This window comes from Grammomys surdaster, unplaced genomic scaffold, assembly GCF_004785775.1.
Source record: "Grammomys surdaster isolate TR1022 unplaced genomic scaffold, NIH_TR_1.0 126660, whole genome shotgun sequence".
Taxonomy (NCBI): Eukaryota; Metazoa; Chordata; class Mammalia; order Rodentia; family Muridae; genus Grammomys; species Grammomys surdaster.
The window spans coordinates 2,914,127-2,935,895 of record NW_021621449.1 but is presented as its reverse complement, the minus strand read 5'-3'; the positions used below and the strand labels follow the sequence as shown (position 1 = coordinate 2,935,895).

The window sequence follows — 21,769 nt, the reverse complement described above, 5'->3', positions numbered from 1 at the left end:
AGAGAGAGAGAGAGAGAGAGAGAGAGAGAGAGAGAGAGAGAGAGAGATATTTCTCTGACTGTCCTGGAGCTCACACTGTAGACCAGGCTGGCCTCAAACTCACAGAGATCTGCCTACCTCTGCCTTCCAAGTGCTGGGATTAAAGGTGTGCACCACACTGGCTGGGGCTCATTTAAAAATTTTAAAGCCAAGTTCTCATGTATCCCAGCTAGCCTTCAGTTTTTAGGTGGGAGGACAACCTTGAACAAAACGATGACGACACCAGTACAAGCTTTTTGTTCTTTTTTGCTGTTGACAGTGTATTACTCTGTAGACCAGGCTGGCCTTGAACCTACAGAGATCCTCCTGCCTCTGCCTCTAGTGCTGGGATTAAATGCCACCTTGGCATATTTATTTGCTACCAAGCCTGACACCTGAGTCCCATTGCTGGAGCTCACATAGGGGAGGGCAAGAGGACACACACACACACATATTCATGTGCACGTACACGTGTACAGCCATGCACATACACACATCACACACAGATGTAATTAAATTAGCTTACATAGTAAGCATGTGCGTATGAAACAGTGTTTAAGGTTACTCACAGAAGCACAGGGGAGGGGAGTTTTATAGAATGGTCTGTCTTAGTGGCCATAGTAAGAAAATGTCTTTCCCCAGCCTGCAGCAATTAACTGTCTAGATACCCTCAGGGATGTGGGAGCCAGGAGAGCTTCTCCACCTAGTTACGATAACAACCTAAATGTAATTTAAAGGAAATTTTGTTTTATATGCACGGGTGTTTTTATGTGCCGTGCTCAGGGAGGGCAGTACAGGAGTCAGATCCTCTGAAACTGGAATGACAGACAGTTGTCAGTCACTATGTAGGTTCAGGGAACTGAATCCAAATCCTCATCAAAAGCAGCAAGTGCTTTTAAAAAAAAAAAAAATTTTTTTTTTTTTTTTTTTTTAGGTTTTTTTGAGACAGTGTTGCTCTGTGTAGTTCTGGCTGTCCTGGAACTCACTCTGTAGACCAGGCTGGCCTCGAACTCAGAAATCCGCCTGCCTTTGCCTCCCGAGTGCTGGGATTAAAGGCGTGCGCCACCACCGCCCGGCAAAAAAAAAAAAAAAAAAAAAAAAAAAAAGCCCTAATTAATTTACTTATTCGCTGTTAATTTTATGTGTATGAGTGTTTTGCCTGAATGTGTACCATGTGCATGTAGTACCCACAGGTCCCAGAAGAGGGCACAAGATACCCTAGACCTGGAGTCAATGACTATTGTGAGCCAACGTGTGGGTGCTGGGAATTGAATTTAGTCCTCAGTAAAAGCAACAAATGCTCTAAACAGCTGAGGCATTTCTCCAGCCCCTGCTTGAAGTGGTTTTATCGTTGTTTTGAAGTAGGTTCTTAAGGTGACTGGCCTGAAATTTGTCTGTTAGTATTCTGTCTAAACTCCACCTCCACAGTTATCTGGCAACAGCTAGGTATGCTCCGCCCCACAGTTACCTGGCAACAGCCAGGTAGGCTTGCCCACTATAAAAGGGACTGCTTGCCCTCTCCTCTCCCTCTTACTCTCTTACTTTCTTTGTCTCTTGCCTCTAGCTTCTCTCTGTCCCCTCCCCCTTCCCCCTCTCTCCACGTGGTCATGGCCGGCCTCCACTTCTCTCCTCTGTCTTTCTCCACCATCTTCTCCTATTTCTCTCCCCCCACCTTTGCCCTCTGCCCTGAATACCCCCCCCCCAAACGTTTGGTCTGGTGTTGTCTGTTCAAAGCTGCATGCGGACGTCTAACAGTCTGGCTTTAAATTCCTGAACTGTCTTAACTCTATCCTCTGGAATTCCTCGTTACTCACAGCTTTAAAGTAATAATAATAATAATAATAATAATAATAATAATAATAATATAGCCAGGCAGTGGTGGCGCACGCCTTTAGTCCCAGCACTTGGGAGGCAGAGGCAGGCGGATTTCTGAGTTCGAGGCCAGCCTGGTCTACAGAGTGAGTTCCAGGACAGCCAGGGCTATACAGAGAAACTCTGTCTCGAAAAAACAATAATAATAATAATAATAATAATAATAATTAATAATAGAAAGCAGACAACAGAATTTCTAAAATAAGTAAGTAAGTAAATAAGTGAATAATTAACCCTGGAAATCCCACTAGTCCAGACTTGAGACATTAGTATCTTTGAGTTCTAGGGCAGCCTCGACTATGCAGAGAAACAATAAGCAAAGAAAACTGAGTGAGGTGGCATCAGGGCACCACAGTGTCTACCGACTGTGGTTCTGATCTGAGGGGTGCTGTCTGAGAGAAGTTCAACAAGCACAGAGAGGCCCCAGGCAGGCTCCATAGTTGATTGTCTCCCAGGCTCAGTGGGAAGATGAAGCTGCATCTATCCCAAGGAGGCTAGACCCTGTTTGCAGTCCCAAGACCTTTGAGCTCACTCAGCATGCAGGTTGAGATGAAAGAAGCTGACAGGACAGCAGCTTGGTCAGTATCACCTGAACATGCCCACTCATGACCCTGGGAGGTCACAAGTGAGGCAGGGTCAGGGGCTGGAGGCCAGACAGGATTCCTCGGTGCCCCACTGAAGAGGTGTTATTCTATTCTGTGACCAGAAGTCAATAAGTGTTAAAAGCAGCATTGTCTCCCCTTTGAAGGGAAACAAGTTCTTACAATAGAATAAAATAGTTCAAAATGTTAACATTCCAGTTTCAAAAACCATGAGCAGTGTCTTGGGGACAGACTAGCCAGTTATTTTTGTTATTGTGGTCAGACCTAGGGCCATGCATTCACCAGGCAAACCCTCTACCATGGAATTAACTGTCTGACAGTTTAAATGAGTCAGCCTTTCAATGGGGTTTGAGAGTCTTTCTGGCCAGTTTTTTTTGGGGGTGGGGGGTCAAAGTCAGAAATTGGCTAGGGTGGCAGTGCACGCTACAACCCCAGTACCTGGAAAGCAGAGACAAGAACATCACCAGAAATCAGAAGCTACCCTGGACCATACCAAAAGTTCCAGGAAGGCACTGGGAAGATGGCCCAAAGTTAAGAGCACTTGTTTCTGTGGAAGACCACATTTGAGAGAGATAAAGAAGAGGGAAGCAAGCCAACAAGAAAAGAAAGGAGGGAGGGAAAAAGAAAGAAAGGAAGGAAGGAAGGAAGGAAGGAAGGAAGGAAGGAAGGAAGGAAGACTATAGGGCTAAGAGTGGGCTGTCTGCTCGCCTAGCATGTTCTCAGCCCTGAATTCCATACCATGAATCGCATCTACTCTAACTGGGAGTCATATGTAGGCTAGTTTAAAAGTTCAAACTAGGACCAGCAAGGTGACTCAGTGGGTAAAGGAGCTTGCCTCCAGGCCTGATAACCTGATTTCAATTCCTGGAACCCATATGAAAGGAGAGACCAGCTCCTGCGAACGGTACTGTGAGCTCCGCCCCTGTACTGTGGCATGCACAGCCCCCTCACAGGCGCCACAGACAAAGGTATTATTCAAAGAGAAACAAGTTGAAGGTCAATCTGGATCCCATGAGACCCTGTCTCAAAATTACACATCTGATAAATTAGTCTCTACTATGTTCCCAGGAGCTATCTCATTGCCTTGCATATCACAGACACCAGGGTTAGGGTTTGTTGAATGAGAATGAGTGTGTCTCCCTTTCCACTCACCCTCTACACTGCTGACCAACCCGCTGTGGGGAGAGTCGAGCAAGAGAAGAAGAAAACACAGACAGACAGACAGACACACACACACACACACACACACACACACACACACACACACCATCTGTCTTTTCGCATTGAATTGCCTCCGAGGAGCTGAGAAGAGAGCAATTCACACTTGATTACCTCCCAAGCTCCTGAATTGAGCAGCGGAGGCTAGACCGCTGAGCTGCGCTCTCCAGAGGCTGCACACTACCCAGCTCAGTCAGCCATGCAGACTTCCCAAAGGCTTCTGACTCTTGGCTTCCTTCTGTTAACCCTGGCCTGTGGCCAGACATCCGACTTTCAAGACTATGACTTTTTGCAGTTTTTAGGCTTAGAGAAAGCGCCTTCGCCTCACAGGTTCCAACCTGTGCCTCGCATCTTAAGGAAAATCATCCGGGCTCGAGAAGCTGCTGCGGCGAGCGGAGCCTCGCAGGACTTATGCTACGTGAAGGAGCTGGGTGTCCGTGGGAACCTCCTTCGGCTTCTCCCAGACCAGGGTAAGGAACCCGAGGATTTGTCAGAGAAAAATCTCAAGTGGGTGCTGTAGATCAGAGAGGAGGGGACAGACGGCCACCACGGCTGGCAGCCGTCTGAGCTAGGATCTTGCACATTCCGTCTCGGTTCCAAGATGAACCCAGAGGGAGGCACGTGTTCTTATCACCTCTCCACGCTATTCTAACTGCCGCTGTGCCGGCTTAGCATTGTTTAATTTACAGTTAACAGAGGGTGGGCTTAGACAGTAGGCCATCGATTCCAGAGCTAGACAATATCACAACTTGGGTGAGACGGAATTCAAGGTAGGTTTTAAAGTCAGCGGCTCCCCACCACCTCCCTTCTCTCTTCTCCTGCTTACTCTCTTCCTGTTTTTAATATGTGTTTGTGTGTGCCTATCCTAAGAGTCCAGAAGAGGTGTCAGATCCCCCAGAGCTGAAATTACAGGAGGTTGTGAGCTGCCCAACCGCATGGTTGCTGCGACCTGAGCTCTGGTCCTCTTAAACATTCGGCCATCTTTCTTTTTATCCCCTCTGTGTTACTTTCATTGGATGCAAAAAGCACGTCTTGGTTTTAATTAATTAAGGTTCCTTGTGTAGCCCTGGCTGTCCTGGAACTCGCTATGTAGACCTCTGCTTCCCAAGTACTGAGTGCTGGGATCAAAAGCCAGCACATCTCGTGATTTTATCTATTTATTTATATTTCATTAATTTTTTTTGTTTTGTTTTGTTTTTTGTTGTTGTTGTTTTTCCGAGACAGGGTTTCTCTGTGTAGCCCTGGCTGTCCTGGAACTCACTCTGTAGACCAGGCTGTCCTCGAACTCAGAAATCCGCCTGTCTCTGCCTCCCAAGTGCTGGGATTAAAAAGGCGTGTGCCACCACTGCCCGGCTTCATTAATTATTTTATTTAATTTTGTTTGTTTCTTCAACACAGGATTTCTCTGTGTAGCCCTGGCTGTCCTGGAGATCTCTTTCTAGACCAGCATAGCCTTGGATTGGAGAGACACCCTCTGCCTCTGCCTCCCAGGTGCTAGGATTAAAGATATTCTCGATCACGCATGACTTGACTTTTTAAAAATACAGACCCATGGTATTAAACTAAGCCACAGTCACATTCTTATAAAAGTCTGAGGGACTGCCATCCCATAATTTTTTAAACTGACCGACCACCAAATTGTACAAGCCTCCTGTCTTACATTTTAAAAGTAGGTCTTCTAGCCTTAGGCTGTCTGTCCTCCATTTCTCTACTTGATTCTTATTCAAAGTTGGAGATTGTTTCGAGCAGCCACCTTCCTGCATTGGCATTCAGATGCATAGTTATTCTAGTAACTGTTTTGTTCTTGGCTTGGGTGTTTTTTGTTGTTTTGAGACCCTACCATTGTCTGCAGCACCATCTGCAGCACTGTCTGCAGCTCAGACTGGCCAAAGTTTTCCAGCAATCCCCTTGCTGTAGTTTCCCAAGGGCTCAGATTATAAAGCAGAAAGAGAAAGGATTCTCTTTCTATTATGGATTCTATAAAGGATTTTTGTTTGTTTGTTGGTTTGTTTTTTCGAGACAGGGTTTCTCTGTGTAGCCCTGGCTGTCATGGAACTCACTCTGTAGACCAGGCTGGCCTCAAACTCAGAAATCTGCCTGCCTCTGCCTCCCAAGTGCTGGGATTAAAGGCGTGCGCCAACACTGCCCGGCTTCTATAAAGGATTCTTATTTCTATTATAATAGAAAAGGACTTTCTATTATGGAGGAAGGATTTGGATATGTACTTGTCTCCGAAGCCTTTAATGTATACTTCTTGGGAGTTGGATTGGGAATAGTCTTGAAAGTCCAGATCAAAAATTTACTCCATTTCAGAGTTTCAGCAGGCCATGGTGGTGCACGCTTTTAATCCCAGCACTCAGGAGGCAGAGGCAGGTGGATCTCTTGAGTTCGAGGCCAGCCTGGATAGCCCAAGTACCAGGACAGCCAGGGTTGTTACACAGAAAAACCCTCACCACCTTGTAAACCAACACTCCCCCCCAACCCACCCCCCCAAAAAACAACCCCAAATTTCTACTGCACTCCTTTAGTCCCAAGTCTTGGGGCAGGGCATGGGGACGGAGGCGGAGCTGGAGGTGTGAGGGAGACCATACATAGGAGACTGGTGTGTGTGTCCTGGGGATTGCCTAATACCCCTGAAGTTCTGGATTTGAGCTCCAGCATAGTATAAACCAGATGTTCAGAAATAGATTTGCAGTCTTGGAACTTTGAAAGTAGAGGCAGGAGGATTAGAAGTTTAAAGCCATTTTTGGCTCTATAATGAATTCAAGGTCAGCCTTGGTTACAATGGACCTTGTCTTTAAAAAAAAAAAAAAATCAACACAAACAAACACAGTCCCTCCAAAAATAAATAAATAAATACACAAATAAATAAAGCAAAATGGTGAGTCTGGGTCACTGGCTTAGTCAGTGAAGTGATTACCTTGTTTACAAGTGTGAAGTTCAGCAGCCAGGTGTTACATGTCCTCCTGTAACCCCAGCATTCTAGGGCACAGACAGACAGATCCCTGGAGCTCACTGGCCAGCCAGTGTAGCCAAATTGGTGAACCTCAGGTCAATGAGACCTTATGTAAGAAAACCAAGGTAGACAACTCCTGGGGAGTAGCACACATCTGGACTTGAATAAGGAGGACTGGGGAATCGTCCTCCCAAAAGGAAGCATTTGACTGGAGCTCAGGGTTGTGCTCACTTATGCACAAGCACATGTGGGTCTGAAGTAGAAACTGTTGCAGTGTCTCTCGAATGTTTCTTTTTGCTTTTAGGTTTTTTCCTTAACACACAGAAACCTTCCCAAGATGGCTCCTGTCTACAGAAGGTCCTCTACTTTAATTTGTCTGCCATCAAAGAAAAGGGAAAGTTGACCATGGCCCAGTTGACTCTAGACTTGGGGCCTAGGTCCTACTATAACCTGCAACCAGAGCTGGTGATGGCTCTGTCTGTGGTTCAAGATCGAGGTGTGCGGGGGCGATCCCACCCTAAGCTGGGCAGATTGCTTGCTCAGCTGTCTGTCCCCGGGCCTCAAGGTTCGCTTCAGTTCAACCTGCAAGGTGTGGTTAAGGATTGGAACAGAAACCGACTGAAGAGTTTGGACTTATACTTACAGATCCTGGTCCAAGAGGACAGATACTCCGGGGTAAATGTCCAGCTCGAGAACCCCTGTGACCGGCTGATACGGTCTCTTCATGCCTCACTGCTGGTGGTAACCCTCAACCCTAAACACTGTCACCCTTCTTCCAGAAAAAGGAGGGCCGCCATCCCTGTTGTCCCCAAGGGTTTTTGTAAGAACCTCTGCCACCGTCATCAGCTGTTCATCAACTTCCAGGACTTGGGTTGGCACAAGTGGGTCATTGCCCCTAAGGGGTTCATGGCAAATTACTGTCATGGAGACTGCCCCTTCTCAATGACCACGTATTTGAATAGTTCCAATTATGCTTTCATGCAGGCTCTGATGCACATGACTGACCCCAGGGTCCCCAAGGCTGTCTGTGTCCCCACCAAGTTGTCTCCCATCTCCGTGCTCTATCAAGATAATGATAAGAACGTCATTCTCCGACATTATGAAGACATGGTAGTCGATGAGTGTGGGTGTGGGTAGTCTCAGGAATACGATAGGAGTGTGCTTAGGGTAAATTCTTCAATAAAACTACGGATCTTGGCTTACGATCTCTTCAACTGGACATGTCCGCCATCGTGTTTAATGATCTCCACAATTACACACGTGTTTAATGATCTCCACAATTACACACGTGTTTAATGATCTCCACAATTACACACGTTTGTGTACAGCTGCAGAGCCCTTAGTGGGCTTAGCTCATTTGTGCTCATTATGCATAACAGCCAGGCGTCTTGTTCTTGTTTGAACAAGGTCTTACTGTATATCCTTTGCTGGCCTTGAACTCACAGTAATCCTCTTTTCGCTACCTCTGAGTGCTGGGATTACATCTGTGTGCCACCAGGGCCAAGTCTTTTTTTTTTTTTAAACAGAGTCTGTACACTAGACTGTCCTACAACTATGTAGCCCAGGCTAAGGCTAACCTCAAACTCACAGACTCCATCCGCTTCCTGAATCCTAGGTTTAAAGACCTGCTCTCTTCCATATGTATATACAATTACATAGCTTAAAGTTTTTAAATTACTTTGAGAAAATATAACATAGAAAAGCTTACGTGATCTTTAAAAAGATGCTGATTTCCTCCTTGTATGTGTGGGTGCTTGTGTGAGTGCACTGTGTACATGCAGGAATCCATGGTGGCCAGAAGAGGGAGTCAGATCCCCTGAAGTTACAGGTGATCATGCGTCTCCTGCACTGGATCAGTCAGTGCTCTTAACTCCTGAGCCGTTTCTTTAGCCCCAGATCTTTCAAATGATTTTACAGCTTAGAGTACTTGCTTTCTTCACTATGGAATCATGGGTTTCCCCTGTGTTGTGTTTTGTTTTCTTGAGACAGAGACTAGAGTCCAGTTCTTCCTCAAAGCTCCCTTTGTAGTACAGGAGAGTTTTGAACTGCAGACCCTCCAGCGCCCACCTCTCCCATGCTGGGATTTTGAGTGTGCACCACCACACCCAGAGGTTCCTCTTGTTTTGGTTTTCTTGAGATAGTTTCAGTCTCTAGTCTAAACTGGTCTCCAGGCTTCTGGAATGCTGGGATTGGAGGTATGAATAACCGTGCCTGGCTTTAGAATTTTCTTTTTCTTGCCAGGCTGTGGTAGTGCATGCCTTTAATCCCAGCACTCAGGAGGCAGAGGCAGGTGGATATCTGAGTTCCAGGTCAGCCTGGTCTACAGAGATGGTTCCAGGACAGCCAGGGCCACAGAGAAACCCTGTCTCAAAAAAACAAGTCTCATTTATCCCAGATTAGTTTAAGACTTAAGTAGTAGGGAAAGGGTGACCTTGAACTTCTAACAGTCCTGCCTTTACCTCAGAAGTTTTGCTGCTATAGACATGCACCACCATACCTGACTTGTGTTTATGTGGTCCTGGGTCTACACTAGGCCCAGACTCTACCAACAGAGCTACAACCTCAGGCCTCTTTGTTTTTGTTTGTTTGTTTGTTTTTTTGAGACAGAGTCTTACATAATTTACTGATCTCAAACCTCCTGTCTCTGCCTCTGGAGTGCTCCTAATGCAGACTTATGTCACCCACCACACCTGGGGTTTTGTTTTTGTTGTTTCCGGATTTGTTTTGTTTTGAGACAGAGTCTAACTTTCTTTTTGTTTTGTTTTGTTTTTGTTGTTGTTGTTTTTCTTTTAAAGATTTATTTATTTATTATTTCTGAATACACTGTAGCTGTCTTCAGACACACCAGAAGAGGGCATCAGATCTCATTACAGATGGTTGTGAGCCACCATGTGGTTGCTGGGATTTGAACTCAGGACCTCTGGAAGTGCAGTCAGTGCTCTTAACCACTGAGCCATCTCTCCAGCCCTTGTTTTTTTTTCAAGACAGGGTTTCTCTGACTGTCCTGGAACTCACTCTGTAGACCAGGTTGGCCTCGAAATCCGCCTGCCTCTGACTCCCAAGTGCTGGGAAGTGCTGGGATTAAAGGCGTGGGCCACCACCGCCTGGCCAATAGCGATTTTTTTTTTTGGGGGGGGTTTGTTTTTCGAGACAGGGTTTCTCTGTGTAGCCCTGGCTGTCCTGGAACTCACTCTGTAGACCAGGCTAGCCTTGAACTCTCAAACTCAGAAATCCACCTGCCTCTGCCTCCCAAGTGCTGGGATTAAAGGCGTGCGCCACCACCGCCCGGCCTAGGATTTTCTTAATAAATTTACTTCAACTGAATTATTACAGCAAGATTTTGTTAGGGTGTTTAAATAGATAATGGATTTTATGTACATGTGTTTGATACTTTCCTATTCTTTTTTTTTGAATAATTTATATGTAGAAATGTTTATTATAAAATTATATATAGAAATAATTCTACTTTATGTACATTGGTGTTTTGACTGTATATATCTCTGTACAAGGGTATCAAATCCCTTGGAACAGGAGTTACAGACAGTTGTGAGCTGCCATGTGGGTGCTGGGAACTGAACCTGGGAGAGCAGCCATTGTTCTTAACCACTGAGCCATCTCTCCAGCCAATACTTTCTTCTTCTGATTAGCTAGAGTTGTCAGCTTAACACAGCCCAGAGTTATTATCTCAGGGAGTCTCAATGGGGAATTGCCTCGATCAAACTGGCGTTCAGGTTATGTCTGAGGACATTTTATTGATAGTTGATTGATGTGGGAGGGCCCAGCCCACTCTGGGCAGTGCTATTCCTGGGCAGGTGGACCGGGCTGTATAAGAAGAAGGCTGAGGGGCTAGAGAGATGGCTCAGTGGTTAAGAGCATGTGCTGCTCTTGCAGAGAGCTAGAGTTCTGTTCCCAGCACCCATGAACTCTAGTTCTAGTAAATTACACACACGCACACACACACACACACACGCACACACGCACACACACTCACACACACGCACACGCACACACATGCACACACACACAAACAACTAAAAATAAAGTAAAATAGGGAAGAAAAGAAAAAAGAAAAGCAGGCTGAGCAAGCCATGAGGAACAAGGCAGTACTCAGCATTTCTCCATGGTCTCCCCTCCAGTTTCTGCTTCCTGTTCCTCTTTTAAGTTCCTGCTCTGACTTCTCTCAGTGATGAATTGTTCTCTGGGAATGTAAGATGAAATAAGTCCTTTCTCCCCCAGGGTGTTTTTGGTTGTGTTTGTCACAGCAATAGAAAAGTTATTAAGTTAATAACTATATAACTATAATTTAGTAATTATAATTTAATATAACTTAATAACTTAATAAATATAACTTGATAACTATAATTTAACAACTATAAAAGTTATTAAGAGAGAGAGGCTGGAGAGAAGGCTCAGCAGGTAAGAGGTAAGTGTGGCTAAATCGTGGACACTGGAGTTCAGATCCCAGCACCGATGTAACAAGCCTGGTGTCCTGCAAACATGTCTAACTAGTTCTGAGGGATCCTACATTCTCTTCTGTACACACATACACACACACACACACACACACATACACACAAAATTGGGCTTTTTGTTTATGTGAGACAGGGTTTCTCTGTGTAGTTCTGGCTGTCCTGGAATTCTCTCAGTAGGCTATGCTGGTCTTGAACTCAGAGATCCAGCTGCTTCTGCCTCTCATGTGCTGGGAGTAAAGGTGTGCGCCACTACCGTCTAGTTCAAAAATCAGTCTTTTTATACACCTGTAATCCCAGCACTTAGGAGACAGGGGTAGGTGAATCTCTGAGTTGGGGCTCACCTGGTTTATATAGAGAGTTATAGACAACCAGAACCACATAAAAAGACCTTGTCTCAAAAAGCAGGAGAAGGGGGAGAAGAAGAAAGGAAAAGAAAAGATAGTAAAAACTCTGTTGAAAGCATAATGGTGTAAGAAGGAACCAAACTGAAGCCATTTTGAATAAAACCTCCATTTTGAATAGGAGTCAAATAAAGTTTAAGTTTCCCAAGAATGTCAATGGGTAACTGACATTCTGCTTGGCAAATTGAGATATGATTGCTAGGCAAGTCTCCCAGAATAAACCAACCAACAGAAACAGGATAAGTGCCGGGCGGTGGTGGCACACGATTTTAATCCCAGCACTTGGGAGGCAGAGGTAGGCAGATTTCTGAGTTCGAGGCCAACATGGTCTACAGAGTGAGTTCCAGGACAGCCAGGGCTACACAGAGAAACCCTGTCTCAAAAAACAAAAAACCAAAAACCAAATCAAACCAAAAAGAAAAAAAAAAGAAACAGGATAAGTGTACCACAAAGACAAGTTCCTAAGGAAATCTTCTATCCCTCAATCCTAATTTGTGGAATAACTTGTGGATTTGGAGTTTACCAAACTCTGCAACATTCTGGGTGGTGGTGGTGGCAGTCAGTTTTTGCTGCCTAATTCAAATAAAAATTTTGCTTTGCTGTACTCTTGCGATGACTTGGTTTTTTTTGGATTTTTACACTCCTAACATTTAGGTACCAAACGTTGACCCACCTGAGCTCCCAAGCTGAATTAGCAGCACCTCAGATGGTTTTTTAGTCATCTGGACTCCCGGAGGGGAGCCTGTATTCTGTTTGCTGATTGGAGTCTGTCTGGGACCCAAGAAATGAGAAAGAGGACCCAGCATTGCTCCTAGGGTCAGAGGTGGACAGGAGACGTTCTGCCTTCTCACTGGTTTCCGCTGAGGAACCATTTGGTTCTGGGCATGCACGATTGCCCGTGTCTGTCAGTTTATGTCTGTAGTTTCATTTAGTTTGAATGTTGCTCTGTGTTTCATATCCGGGAAAACGGGCCAAAGTTCATCTGCGGGCTATTCACCTCTTAGTATTTACACATCTCAAGGATTTTCAGAAGAAAAAAAAGCGGCTGAGTCGGGACAATAACAACAACAACAACAAAAACTGATAAATTGGCATTGCTCCTGCAGAGGTGAGTCCAACACCGCTGGTGAAGCCCCGCCTCCTCCTCGCCTGACAGCAAACCCCAGCCGCCTGATCTGTACAAGCTGCTCTTAAAGCAGAACCAGCAGCTCCTCAGCTTTCTCTAGTCAGGAAGCTGGTGCCTGCTCCCGCTACAGAACCTCTGTACCCTTGAGAATTGGATTCTGCAGGCAGCAAGGCGCTCCCTTCTTGAAATCACATCAGGAAGAAGTAAGAAAAGTTTTGTCTGTTTTGAATGTATAAATGTATGTGGCCACTGCATGTTTGTTTCTGACAGGTCTTAAATGTATGAGTGTGTACTAGGTTCTATATGTATTGGTTATAGATCATAGGCTTATAAATTATTGGGTATGATTAAAAATTTATAATATCTGTACCAAAAAGTTAACTTAAAACTAGTAATTCAGGATTGGGGCCATTCTGGGCAGCAACACCTGACATGAGCCAGCCAAGGAAACGGGTCTCCAAAGATACTTTTAAATTGGAATAAGATTTTTATATAATTTTTGCTCTATCTTAAAAAACAGGTTTATAAAAAAAATAGGAGATATTAAAGCTGAACCTTTATGCATTCTTATACAAAAACTTTTCTTTCTGGCAGCTAAACTTTGTAACATAAAAATAACCCACTTATAATAATAACTTAAAATAACTAACTCACTTATAATAAAACCCTAAGTTGTTTACACTGTTAAAATTTGGTTTTGTCTTCTAAGAATTATGGTTGTGTTCCATGTCTTCACTCTTTAAAACAGTACTTTGTTTTTCAAAAAACCACACAATTGAGAGATTTTAAACCACTTTAATGAAAACTTTGGAATTTTACAAAAAATTAAAAACTGGTCATTAAAAAAACAGCTTTTAAAAAATGTTTTCATTTATAAAGCTATGGAACATTATAAAGTTTATCAGATATTTTGTTGTATGCCTTTATTAGTATATGGTCTTTATGAATAAGTATATAAAAGACTAAAGCCTAGGGCAAACAGGTTTATCATGCTCACAGGCTCCGTATTAAAGGATAAACAGTTTTCAGATGCAACTCTTCACTAAAAGAACATACTTTATAATGACTCTTCTCAATAACAACTACTTATGTCTTATGAAAAAAAATTCCAAGCCCATGCAAAACCTAAGGATAGAAAAACTTAAATAAGTTCTAAAAATCTCAAAAATAATGTAAAATGTGTAACGGTAAGGAATATTTCCTATCTCTTTCCCCTTCTGTGCCCTGAGATTTTGGAATTTCAAGATTTGATAGGGCACTGACTTCTTACTACTCCATCACCAGCTCAGGATTTTGAGTTTTCTCTGATTGTCTTCTAGATATAACTAAAAGATGCTTTTTATTGGATTAAAACATCTATGTCCAACTTATAACCTCATTCTCTGAACAAAAACAAAAAAAAATGTTCATACCTTTTAAACCTAAAACTATAGTTTGTGCTGGGACTCAAAGGCATCAATCTGCTTCTGTTGTTTGCAAACATATTAACTACTTTTCTACAATATGAATTTCTTTCTTTCTTTCTTTCTTTCTTTCTTTCTTTCTCTCTCTCTCTTTTCTTTCTTTCTCTCTCTCTCTCTCTCTCTCTCTCTCTTTCCTTCTTTCTTTCTTTCTTGTTTTGGTTTTGTTTGTTTGTTTTTTTTTTTTTTTTTGAGAGACGGTTTCTCTCTATAGCCCCTGGCTGTCCTGGAACTCACTCTGTACACCAGGCTGGCCTCGAACTCAGAAATCCGCCTGCCTCTGCCTCCCAAGTGCTGGGATTAAGAGCATGTGCCACCACTGTCCAGCTGCAATATGAATTTCAATACAATGGTAATGCTAATATATCTCCTTTTTAAACTTAACATTCATGTAAGCATCAGGGAATCAGAGAACTCATGAGACTTAGGTCTACCTGTTACAGGTCAGATGGACTCCAGGTAGTACAGCCTAAGTTTCTGCTAATCAGATGCTTCTGAAAAATGCCCCATTGTCCAGCATTTGACCAGCATGTTCAGCCTTCCTGGGCCCTGACAACTGAAAATATAGTTATAGAAGAGAGTACATTGCTCCTGCCCCCTTGACATAAGTCAAAAGTAAATTTTCTTAGGGGCAAACTTGTTTCTATGCCTTTGGGCTAGTGTCGGGGGCCAGGAAAATATACCCTGGAGCTAAAAATACTTGCCTCGGGCAGCCTGCCCTCTGCCACCGTGAGAGCAACAGTCACTTCCTTGTTCTCAGCATGCTTACGCAGGGTTTTTGGCTTACCACGGAGAGTTCAGCTAGTCCCCTTACCCAATTGTCCCCTTACCCAATTGTCCCCTTACCCAATTGTCCCCTTACCCAAATGTTCCCTTACCCAATTTTAGTTTTCCATTCCCCCTACCCAACTTTAGTCCCCACCCAACCACAAGTTCCTTAACCCAGTTCCCTAAACCCTTGCCACATGTCCCAAGAGGCCACCCCCTCCTCCCACTCCCTCCAGTATATCTTGTAGCCGCTTCAGCAATAAAGTGAGACCTTGACAAGATTCAGCTGGCTCTGTGCCTCTTTTCTCCTTGCTTGGTCTCGCGCCTCTTTCTCCCCTGTTTCTTCCCCTAGGCTCGTCTTCTCCGAGGACCCTGCGACAAAAGCTGCCCCGCGGGACGGGGCAGGCTAGCCCAAGACACCTTAGTGGAAATCTACTGGATAGGGAGTAGTAGCAAGGGAGACAGGCTGGTAACTGGTCCCAGAATTTCTTTGATTGAGCCCCTTCACTGACTACCATTTTTACTACTGTATAAAGACCACTGTCCTTCCTTTTCCTCCTGCTCCTCATTGGGCCTTGATTCCCGACTCAGTTAAGCTTATGGTCCTAAGAACCCAACACAATCCTTTATAGTCAGAAACAAATACTCAAGGACTTGGGCAATGTACAAACACAAAGAGGGGGAGTATAAGAAGGAGCTAATCTGAAGCCACTTTGAATAAAACTTTCATTTTGAATAGGGGTCAAGCAAAGTTTAAGTTCCCAAGACTTCCCTGGGTAACTGGCATCCTGCTTGGCAGAAAGAGAGATGAATGTGGGTAACTGGCATCCTGGTTGGCAAGTTAAGACATGATTGCTGGCAAGTGTCCATGTCATACTTGAATAACCAACCAATGGGAACTGGTATACCACGAAGACTTGTTCTCTTCCCTAAATAGGATTGGTGGGATAGAGAAGTCCTGTATCCCTAAATCCTCTTTGGTGGGATGACTTGGCAGAGATGTTTGTGGTTTTGGAGCTTAAAAACTGCAACATTCTGGCTCAGGGTTGCAGTTCAGCTCTGGTAGAGTCTGTTCTGTGGCCCTGATAGACCAGTAGTGGAGTATAATTAATATTATAATATAATATTATACATTTATATTATATTATTATGCAATATAATTAATTTTTGCCATCTGCTTAAATGCTTATTAAAATGAATATGCAGACAGCCCCTGAGTCTCTGCTCTTGTCCCTGACCAGTCAGTGTTTTGCTGCCTAATTCAAATAAAGATCTTGCTTTGTGTGGACTCTTGTTTCCACTTGGTCGTTTTGGATTTTTCGGACCTTGACAATGGTTCTTTCCTCTTCCCAGGACTGCCCGTGGTTGTTTTGTTCTGCTTCTGGATTCTTCATATTAGCTCCAAGGACATCATGAGCCAGGTATGGTAGCATTCCTCTACCCAACCCCTGTGATACCAGCACTTGGGAAGTGGAGAAGAGGGTCAGGAGTTCTAGGCTAGTCTGAGCTACATGCAACTATCTGGGAAAAAAACAGAAAACCACCACAATACGGACTGGTAAGGTGCTCAGTAGACGAGAGGTGATTGCTACTGGGCCCAGTGATGTGAGTGTAGTTTCCAGAATCCAGAGGTGGAAGAAGGAAACTCACACAAGAAAGATGTCTCTGACTTCCTCCTGGGCCCTGTGGATGTGGACTCCTGTGAGTTCTCTCCTTCTGCTACATGGGCCCTTGGGCTAGAACTCAAATCTTTAGACTTGCCAGCAAATGCCTGTACCCACTCATCCTGTCCATCTTGCTGGTCATATTTTTAAATTTAATTTTAAAAGATTTATTTTATGTTATGTATGTTCGCGTGCTTGAGTTTGTGTACCCCATATGTGCAGGAGCTTGCAGAGGCCAGGTCCAGGTCTGAACTGGAGTTACAGACAGTTGTAGGCTGCCACGTGGGTGATGGGAACCGAACCTAGGTCCTCTGCACGAGCAGTCAGTGCTCTTAGCCCCTGAACCATTTCTCCAGAACTTGTTTTTAAGTAAGGGGTGGGGCATAACTATTGGGACACTAGTGATTGCTCAAGAATTTTCTTTTTTGAGGGGTGGGGGGGTGTTTTGAGACAGGGTTTCTCTGTATAGTCCTGGCTGTCCTGGAACTTACTCTGTAGACCAGGCTGGCCTCGAACTCAGAAATCTGCCTGCCTCTGCCTCCCAAGTGCTGGGATTAAAGGTGCCTGGCTCTTCTCGTTTTATTTATTAGTTTTTGAGACAATGTCTCATGTAGCCCAGGCTGAACTCACACCATGAAGCCCAAGCAAGACCTTGGCTTCCTGCATCTATGTCCCATTGCTGGAATTGCAAGCATGTACCACCGCCACATCTGCCTAAATCCTTACTCCCTGGTGATTTTCTTCTCTATTTGAAACAAAGTTAAGCACTTTCTTTATGTCATGCACACAGGACATAATACTTTCTTTATGAGCAGAGAATCTAGACCATGTGACTGTAAAGATCTGCCCCTGGTGTCGTGGCTAAAACCAGCTGTCATTGTTAATGTCCGTGCTCTGTTGATTTTATCACTATTTTTGTCGCTTCGGGAATGGGGAGGAGAAAAAAAATGATGAGAAATATTACATGTGACAGTACTGTCTCTTCCACTCCTTTGGCCAGGCTTCTTAGAGTCCCTGGCGTTGCTCCACACAGCTGGTCTCCTGAGTCCCGGTAACTCCCATTGGACCGGAGCAGCATCGGATTTTTCTACTTAGACATCCAGAGCACTGGGCAGGAATTTGACTGCAGTCTCTGGTAAAATTGATATTTCTGATCTGGTACTGGGTTTAGCCAGACTGCCCCGCCCACCTTTTCTAACCATTCAGATGTCCCTGAAACTCTTCACTCTTTCCTAGATTCCAGGAGATGTTGTGGACAGGTCTCCAGACCTTAGCACGACTAATTCTGTGATGGAAGAAGCCCCATTCAGGCCTTAAAGCTCAGCACATGGGCAGCACCTCCTGCCAAAATGAGAACAAAGTCCGGAGCTCTAGGAAAGTCCCTGAATGTACTAACCTTGCTTTTAGGATTCCGTAATTCTGCTTCTGGCTAACTGTTCTTGTTAACTGAAATATGTCAACCCAGGACATGATTTTGTGCTTGAAAGCTCACCCTGAGAAAGGCTCAGGTCTACACTGGGATCTTGAACACCCAGTATTTTTGCCAGATGGCTAATAAGGACATCCTAGTGGCTTAAACCCATATCTACCAGAGCAGTCTTTTCTGGTGGATACCCCACAACAATATCTTGTCACCCTGACTGGTTTTAGGGAGGATCCTGTTTGGGAGCTGGCTTGTAGCCCAGTGACATGGAGCAAGCAAGCATAAAGCCCTGGATGCAGTTCCTGCCCTTATCTTGGCTTGGTCACTCTGACTCCCTCACCACTCCACTCTTCTGAACCTGCCGCTTTCACATCCCTTTTTCCTTGAATTTAAAATTAAAAAGAGCTTTGTTTGAATTTTTAAGTTTTTTTAAATTTATGTGTGTGTACACATGTGTGCAGAAGGTCAGAGGACAACTATTGAGGGTCAGACTCCTTCCAAGTGAGTCTTCTTAGAAATGGGTGGGACTCATGTCATCAGGTGTGGCTGGCAGTGCCAACCTGCTGAGCCATACTGATGGCCCTTGCTTTGTTCCTGAGATAGGGTTTCGTTTACCCCAGGCTTGCTTTGGAGTTCTTATTAATATATAGATAACGGTGATCTTGAATGTATAATCCTTTTCCCTCATCCTGCCAAGTACCGATACTATAGATGCTTAACACTATGTGTAGATTATATGGTACTGTAGACAGCACCCAAGGCTTGACGCATCCTAGGCAGGCACTACAAATTGAGCTACATTCTCAAACCCCAGATACAATTCTTTGTGAACAAAAATTTATCACCCCTTCGTTCTACCTTTGCCCTGTTTCAGTACAATTTGTCATTCTGGGAAAAAGCACAGAGAGAAATATTGCTAAGAATAATTGCTTTAGGCTGGTCATGATGGGGCACGCCATCAATCCCAGCACACTTGAGGCAGAGGCAGGTGGATCTCTGTGAGTTCCAGGCCAGTCTGGTTTACGTATGGAAATTCCAAACCAGTTAGAATTTTATAGAATTTCCCCTGTCTCAGACAAAACAAAATGAAAATTGTTTTAGCTACAAAGTACCATTTTCAATTCTCAGAAGGTGAATAATAAAGCCAGGTACAGACAGGGCTTACATCTGTAATCCCAACCACTTAGGAGACGGAGGCACAAGGACCACCATGAATTCAAGTCCACCCTGACGTACAGAATGAGACCCTGTCTTAAAAACCAAAAGGTAGGGCTGCAAAGATGCTCAGTATATAAAGGCACTTGCCACCAAGCCTGATAACCTGAGAGTCCCTTGGACCCACAAGATGGAAAGAAAGAACTGACTTCTAAAAGTTGTTCTCTGAGCTCCACATGCATGCTAGATACACACTTGAGTACCTGCACTTGTACACGCACACATAAATTTTAAAAAAATTAAAGATTTGTTGTTGCTGTTGTTGTTGTTTTGAGACAGGGTTTCTGTGGGTAGCCCTGACAATCTTGGAACTCACTATGTAGACCAGGTTGGGCTCTAACTCACAGAGATCTACATGTCTCTATGTGATGAGCAGAGGTAAAAAAAAAAATGCCGTTTAGATATGTAAAAGTAGTGTAGTCAGGAACACCACTTCACTCAAGGCTGCATGTGACAACCAGAACCCTGTGGTATCACTCCCTCAAGATAACCAGACACAGGACTTGAACTCTATCAAGGATGCTCATTTGCTATATAAGCAAAGGCAAGCCATGCTCTGCACTTCCTCAGGACTGCTGGAGACACCGGAGAGAAGCCACCTCGATCTGCCCGGCGCCTGTACAGTCTCCCTGAGCATCCTGACCCTCAAGTCAGAGATGACTGTCTGATTTGCCTCGACTCAGAGAATCTGAACCTGACCTTCAGCTAAGATACCTTTCACAGGTAAGCAGCCTCGGGAAGATAGGCTTAGAGCCATAGCTGGGAACTCAAAGGGTAGGAACCTTGTGTGACGACCTTCGCATAAAATATACCTTTCGTTATACTACCTCAACGTACCTACCTTCTTGCTTGAGACACACTGTCTTCTTTGTGCTGGGATTAATGACGTGGTGCCACCATGCCTGACTTAAAAATTTTTAAAGATTTTTTTTTTTTTTTTGGTTTTTCGAGACAGGGTTTCTCTGTGTAGTTCTGGCTGTCCTGGAACTCACTCTGTAGACCAGGCTGGCCTCGAACTCAGAAATCTTCCTGCCTCTGCCTCCCAAGTGCTGGGATTAAAGGCGTGCGCCACCACCGCCCAGCAAGATTTTTTTTTTTAATTTAAATCAAAAAGTATTAATAGTGAGTGATATGGGAGCTTTCGGCACCTAAAGGGTTCATTGTCCAGACTCTCAGAGAAATAATGATCATAAACTATTGTGGAAAGGTGAATGTTATTGAAACTACCATAGGTAGAGTCCGAGTGGGAAGTAGGGGAGGCTGAATCTGATACAGGCGTTCATTTGGGGGCAGTGGGAGACTTTCACCCAGGAAGATGTGAGGGTGTATGTAAGGTGTTCCAGCCTAGAGTAAAGCCAGAGAGCAAAGGCAGGACTCAGAAGAATAGGAGGACTTTTAGCAATATATGTACTGTGGCTTGGTTCAGCTGGTTGTATGATGTTTCTGCCCTCTGCTGGCTAAAACAAAGATGATCAAACTGGTCACAGCTTCTAGGAAGGCTGAGGCAGGATTCAGGAGGGTTGCCTGAGCCCTAGATTTTAAGGCCAGTATGGCAAATACATGGAGAATTAATCTCAAAAACAAAACAATACCGCCAAAAACATTCCATAAACAAACAACAACAAAACAAGAAAGAAATGTCAACCTCTCCACCGCCCCCACTTGCACACAGAAACAACAACCAAACAGCAACTACCCCATCACATTCACACAAACAGCAGTCCCCACCCAATCACAGTGTTCAGGGTCTCCAAGTCTTGCAGTAAAGAGTTCCCCAGAAGGCAGGCGGATTTCTGAGTTAGAGGCCAGTCTGGTCTACAGAGTGAGTTCCAGTCTTGGGGAAAAAAAAAAAAAAAAAAAAGAGTTCGCTAGAAAGATGGATGATGGGGATTTGAGTTTTTAGGTGTCATCTGTCTAGGAAAGATGAGTTTTATTCATGGGCCATTTCCTGGGCACTGTCCCTCTGTAAACAGGTGAATCTATGTGTCTTCAGTTGTTTGCTTCTGCAAGGTTCTGAGTGACTGTGTAAGTCCCAAAACACACATGCTACTGACACTGCTGTTGCCACCAGCCACGTTGACACAGTGAGGAGCATCCGACCAGGCCTGGAGGTGTAAGTCGAGGCATAAGCTTATTTGGACCATATTGTTCTAGACCAATAATGTGTTCCCAGAATTTGAAATTTCAGGGTTTTGTCTGTTTTGAGATCGAGTCCGGTGCGCCTTCGATGGGAGACACCATGTGCCAGCACTCAAACCCAGAGCTTTGTGCTTGAAGCTAGGCAAGCAATCTACCTAAACTGAGCTAGTTCCAGGCCCTTGACATTATGATAGAAGCAGAGGTGGAGCTGGCTAGTTAAGAACACTGGCTGCTCTTACAGAGGGCTGGGTTAAGGTCCCAGCACCTTATGGAGTTCAGAGCCATCTGTAGCTCCAATTTCAAGGGAAGGCTCCAACCTCCTCAGGCATCAGGAAAAACATAATGAACATAATGCGTATACACACAAGATAAAACAACCTAATCTACTTCTCTCTCTCTCTCTCTCTCTCTCTCTCTCTCTCTCTCTCTCTCTCT

The 21,769-nt window shown here is 44.4% G+C and overlaps 2 protein-coding genes across 3 annotated transcripts in view; both read left to right on the top strand.

The window, feature by feature from the left end:
- Positions 1-3,788: 3,788 nt before the first annotated feature.
- On the top strand, positions 3,789-7,855 carry Gdf3 (growth differentiation factor 3). Its single transcript, XM_028761047.1, has 2 exons — positions 3,789-4,180; positions 6,971-7,855. Exons 1-2 carry the CDS (start codon positions 3,910-3,912, stop codon positions 7,801-7,803), a joined length of 1,104 nt encoding a protein of 367 aa, XP_028616880.1. The 5' UTR covers positions 3,789-3,909; the 3' UTR covers positions 7,804-7,855.
- A 4,844-nt stretch (positions 7,856-12,699) lies between these two features.
- The window catches only part of Apobec1 (apolipoprotein B mRNA editing enzyme catalytic subunit 1), a 26,083-nt gene continuing 17,013 nt past the window's right edge, over positions 12,700-21,769 (top strand). The window contains exons 1-3 of one of the 2 annotated variants that reach the window (XM_028761057.1): positions 12,700-12,868; positions 16,247-16,314; positions 19,766-19,918. The gene's annotated coding sequence lies outside the window, so the exon portion shown is untranslated. The remainder of the gene's footprint in view (positions 12,869-16,246; positions 16,315-19,765; positions 19,919-21,769) is intronic. The other variant, XM_028761058.1, reaches the window with a different exon arrangement.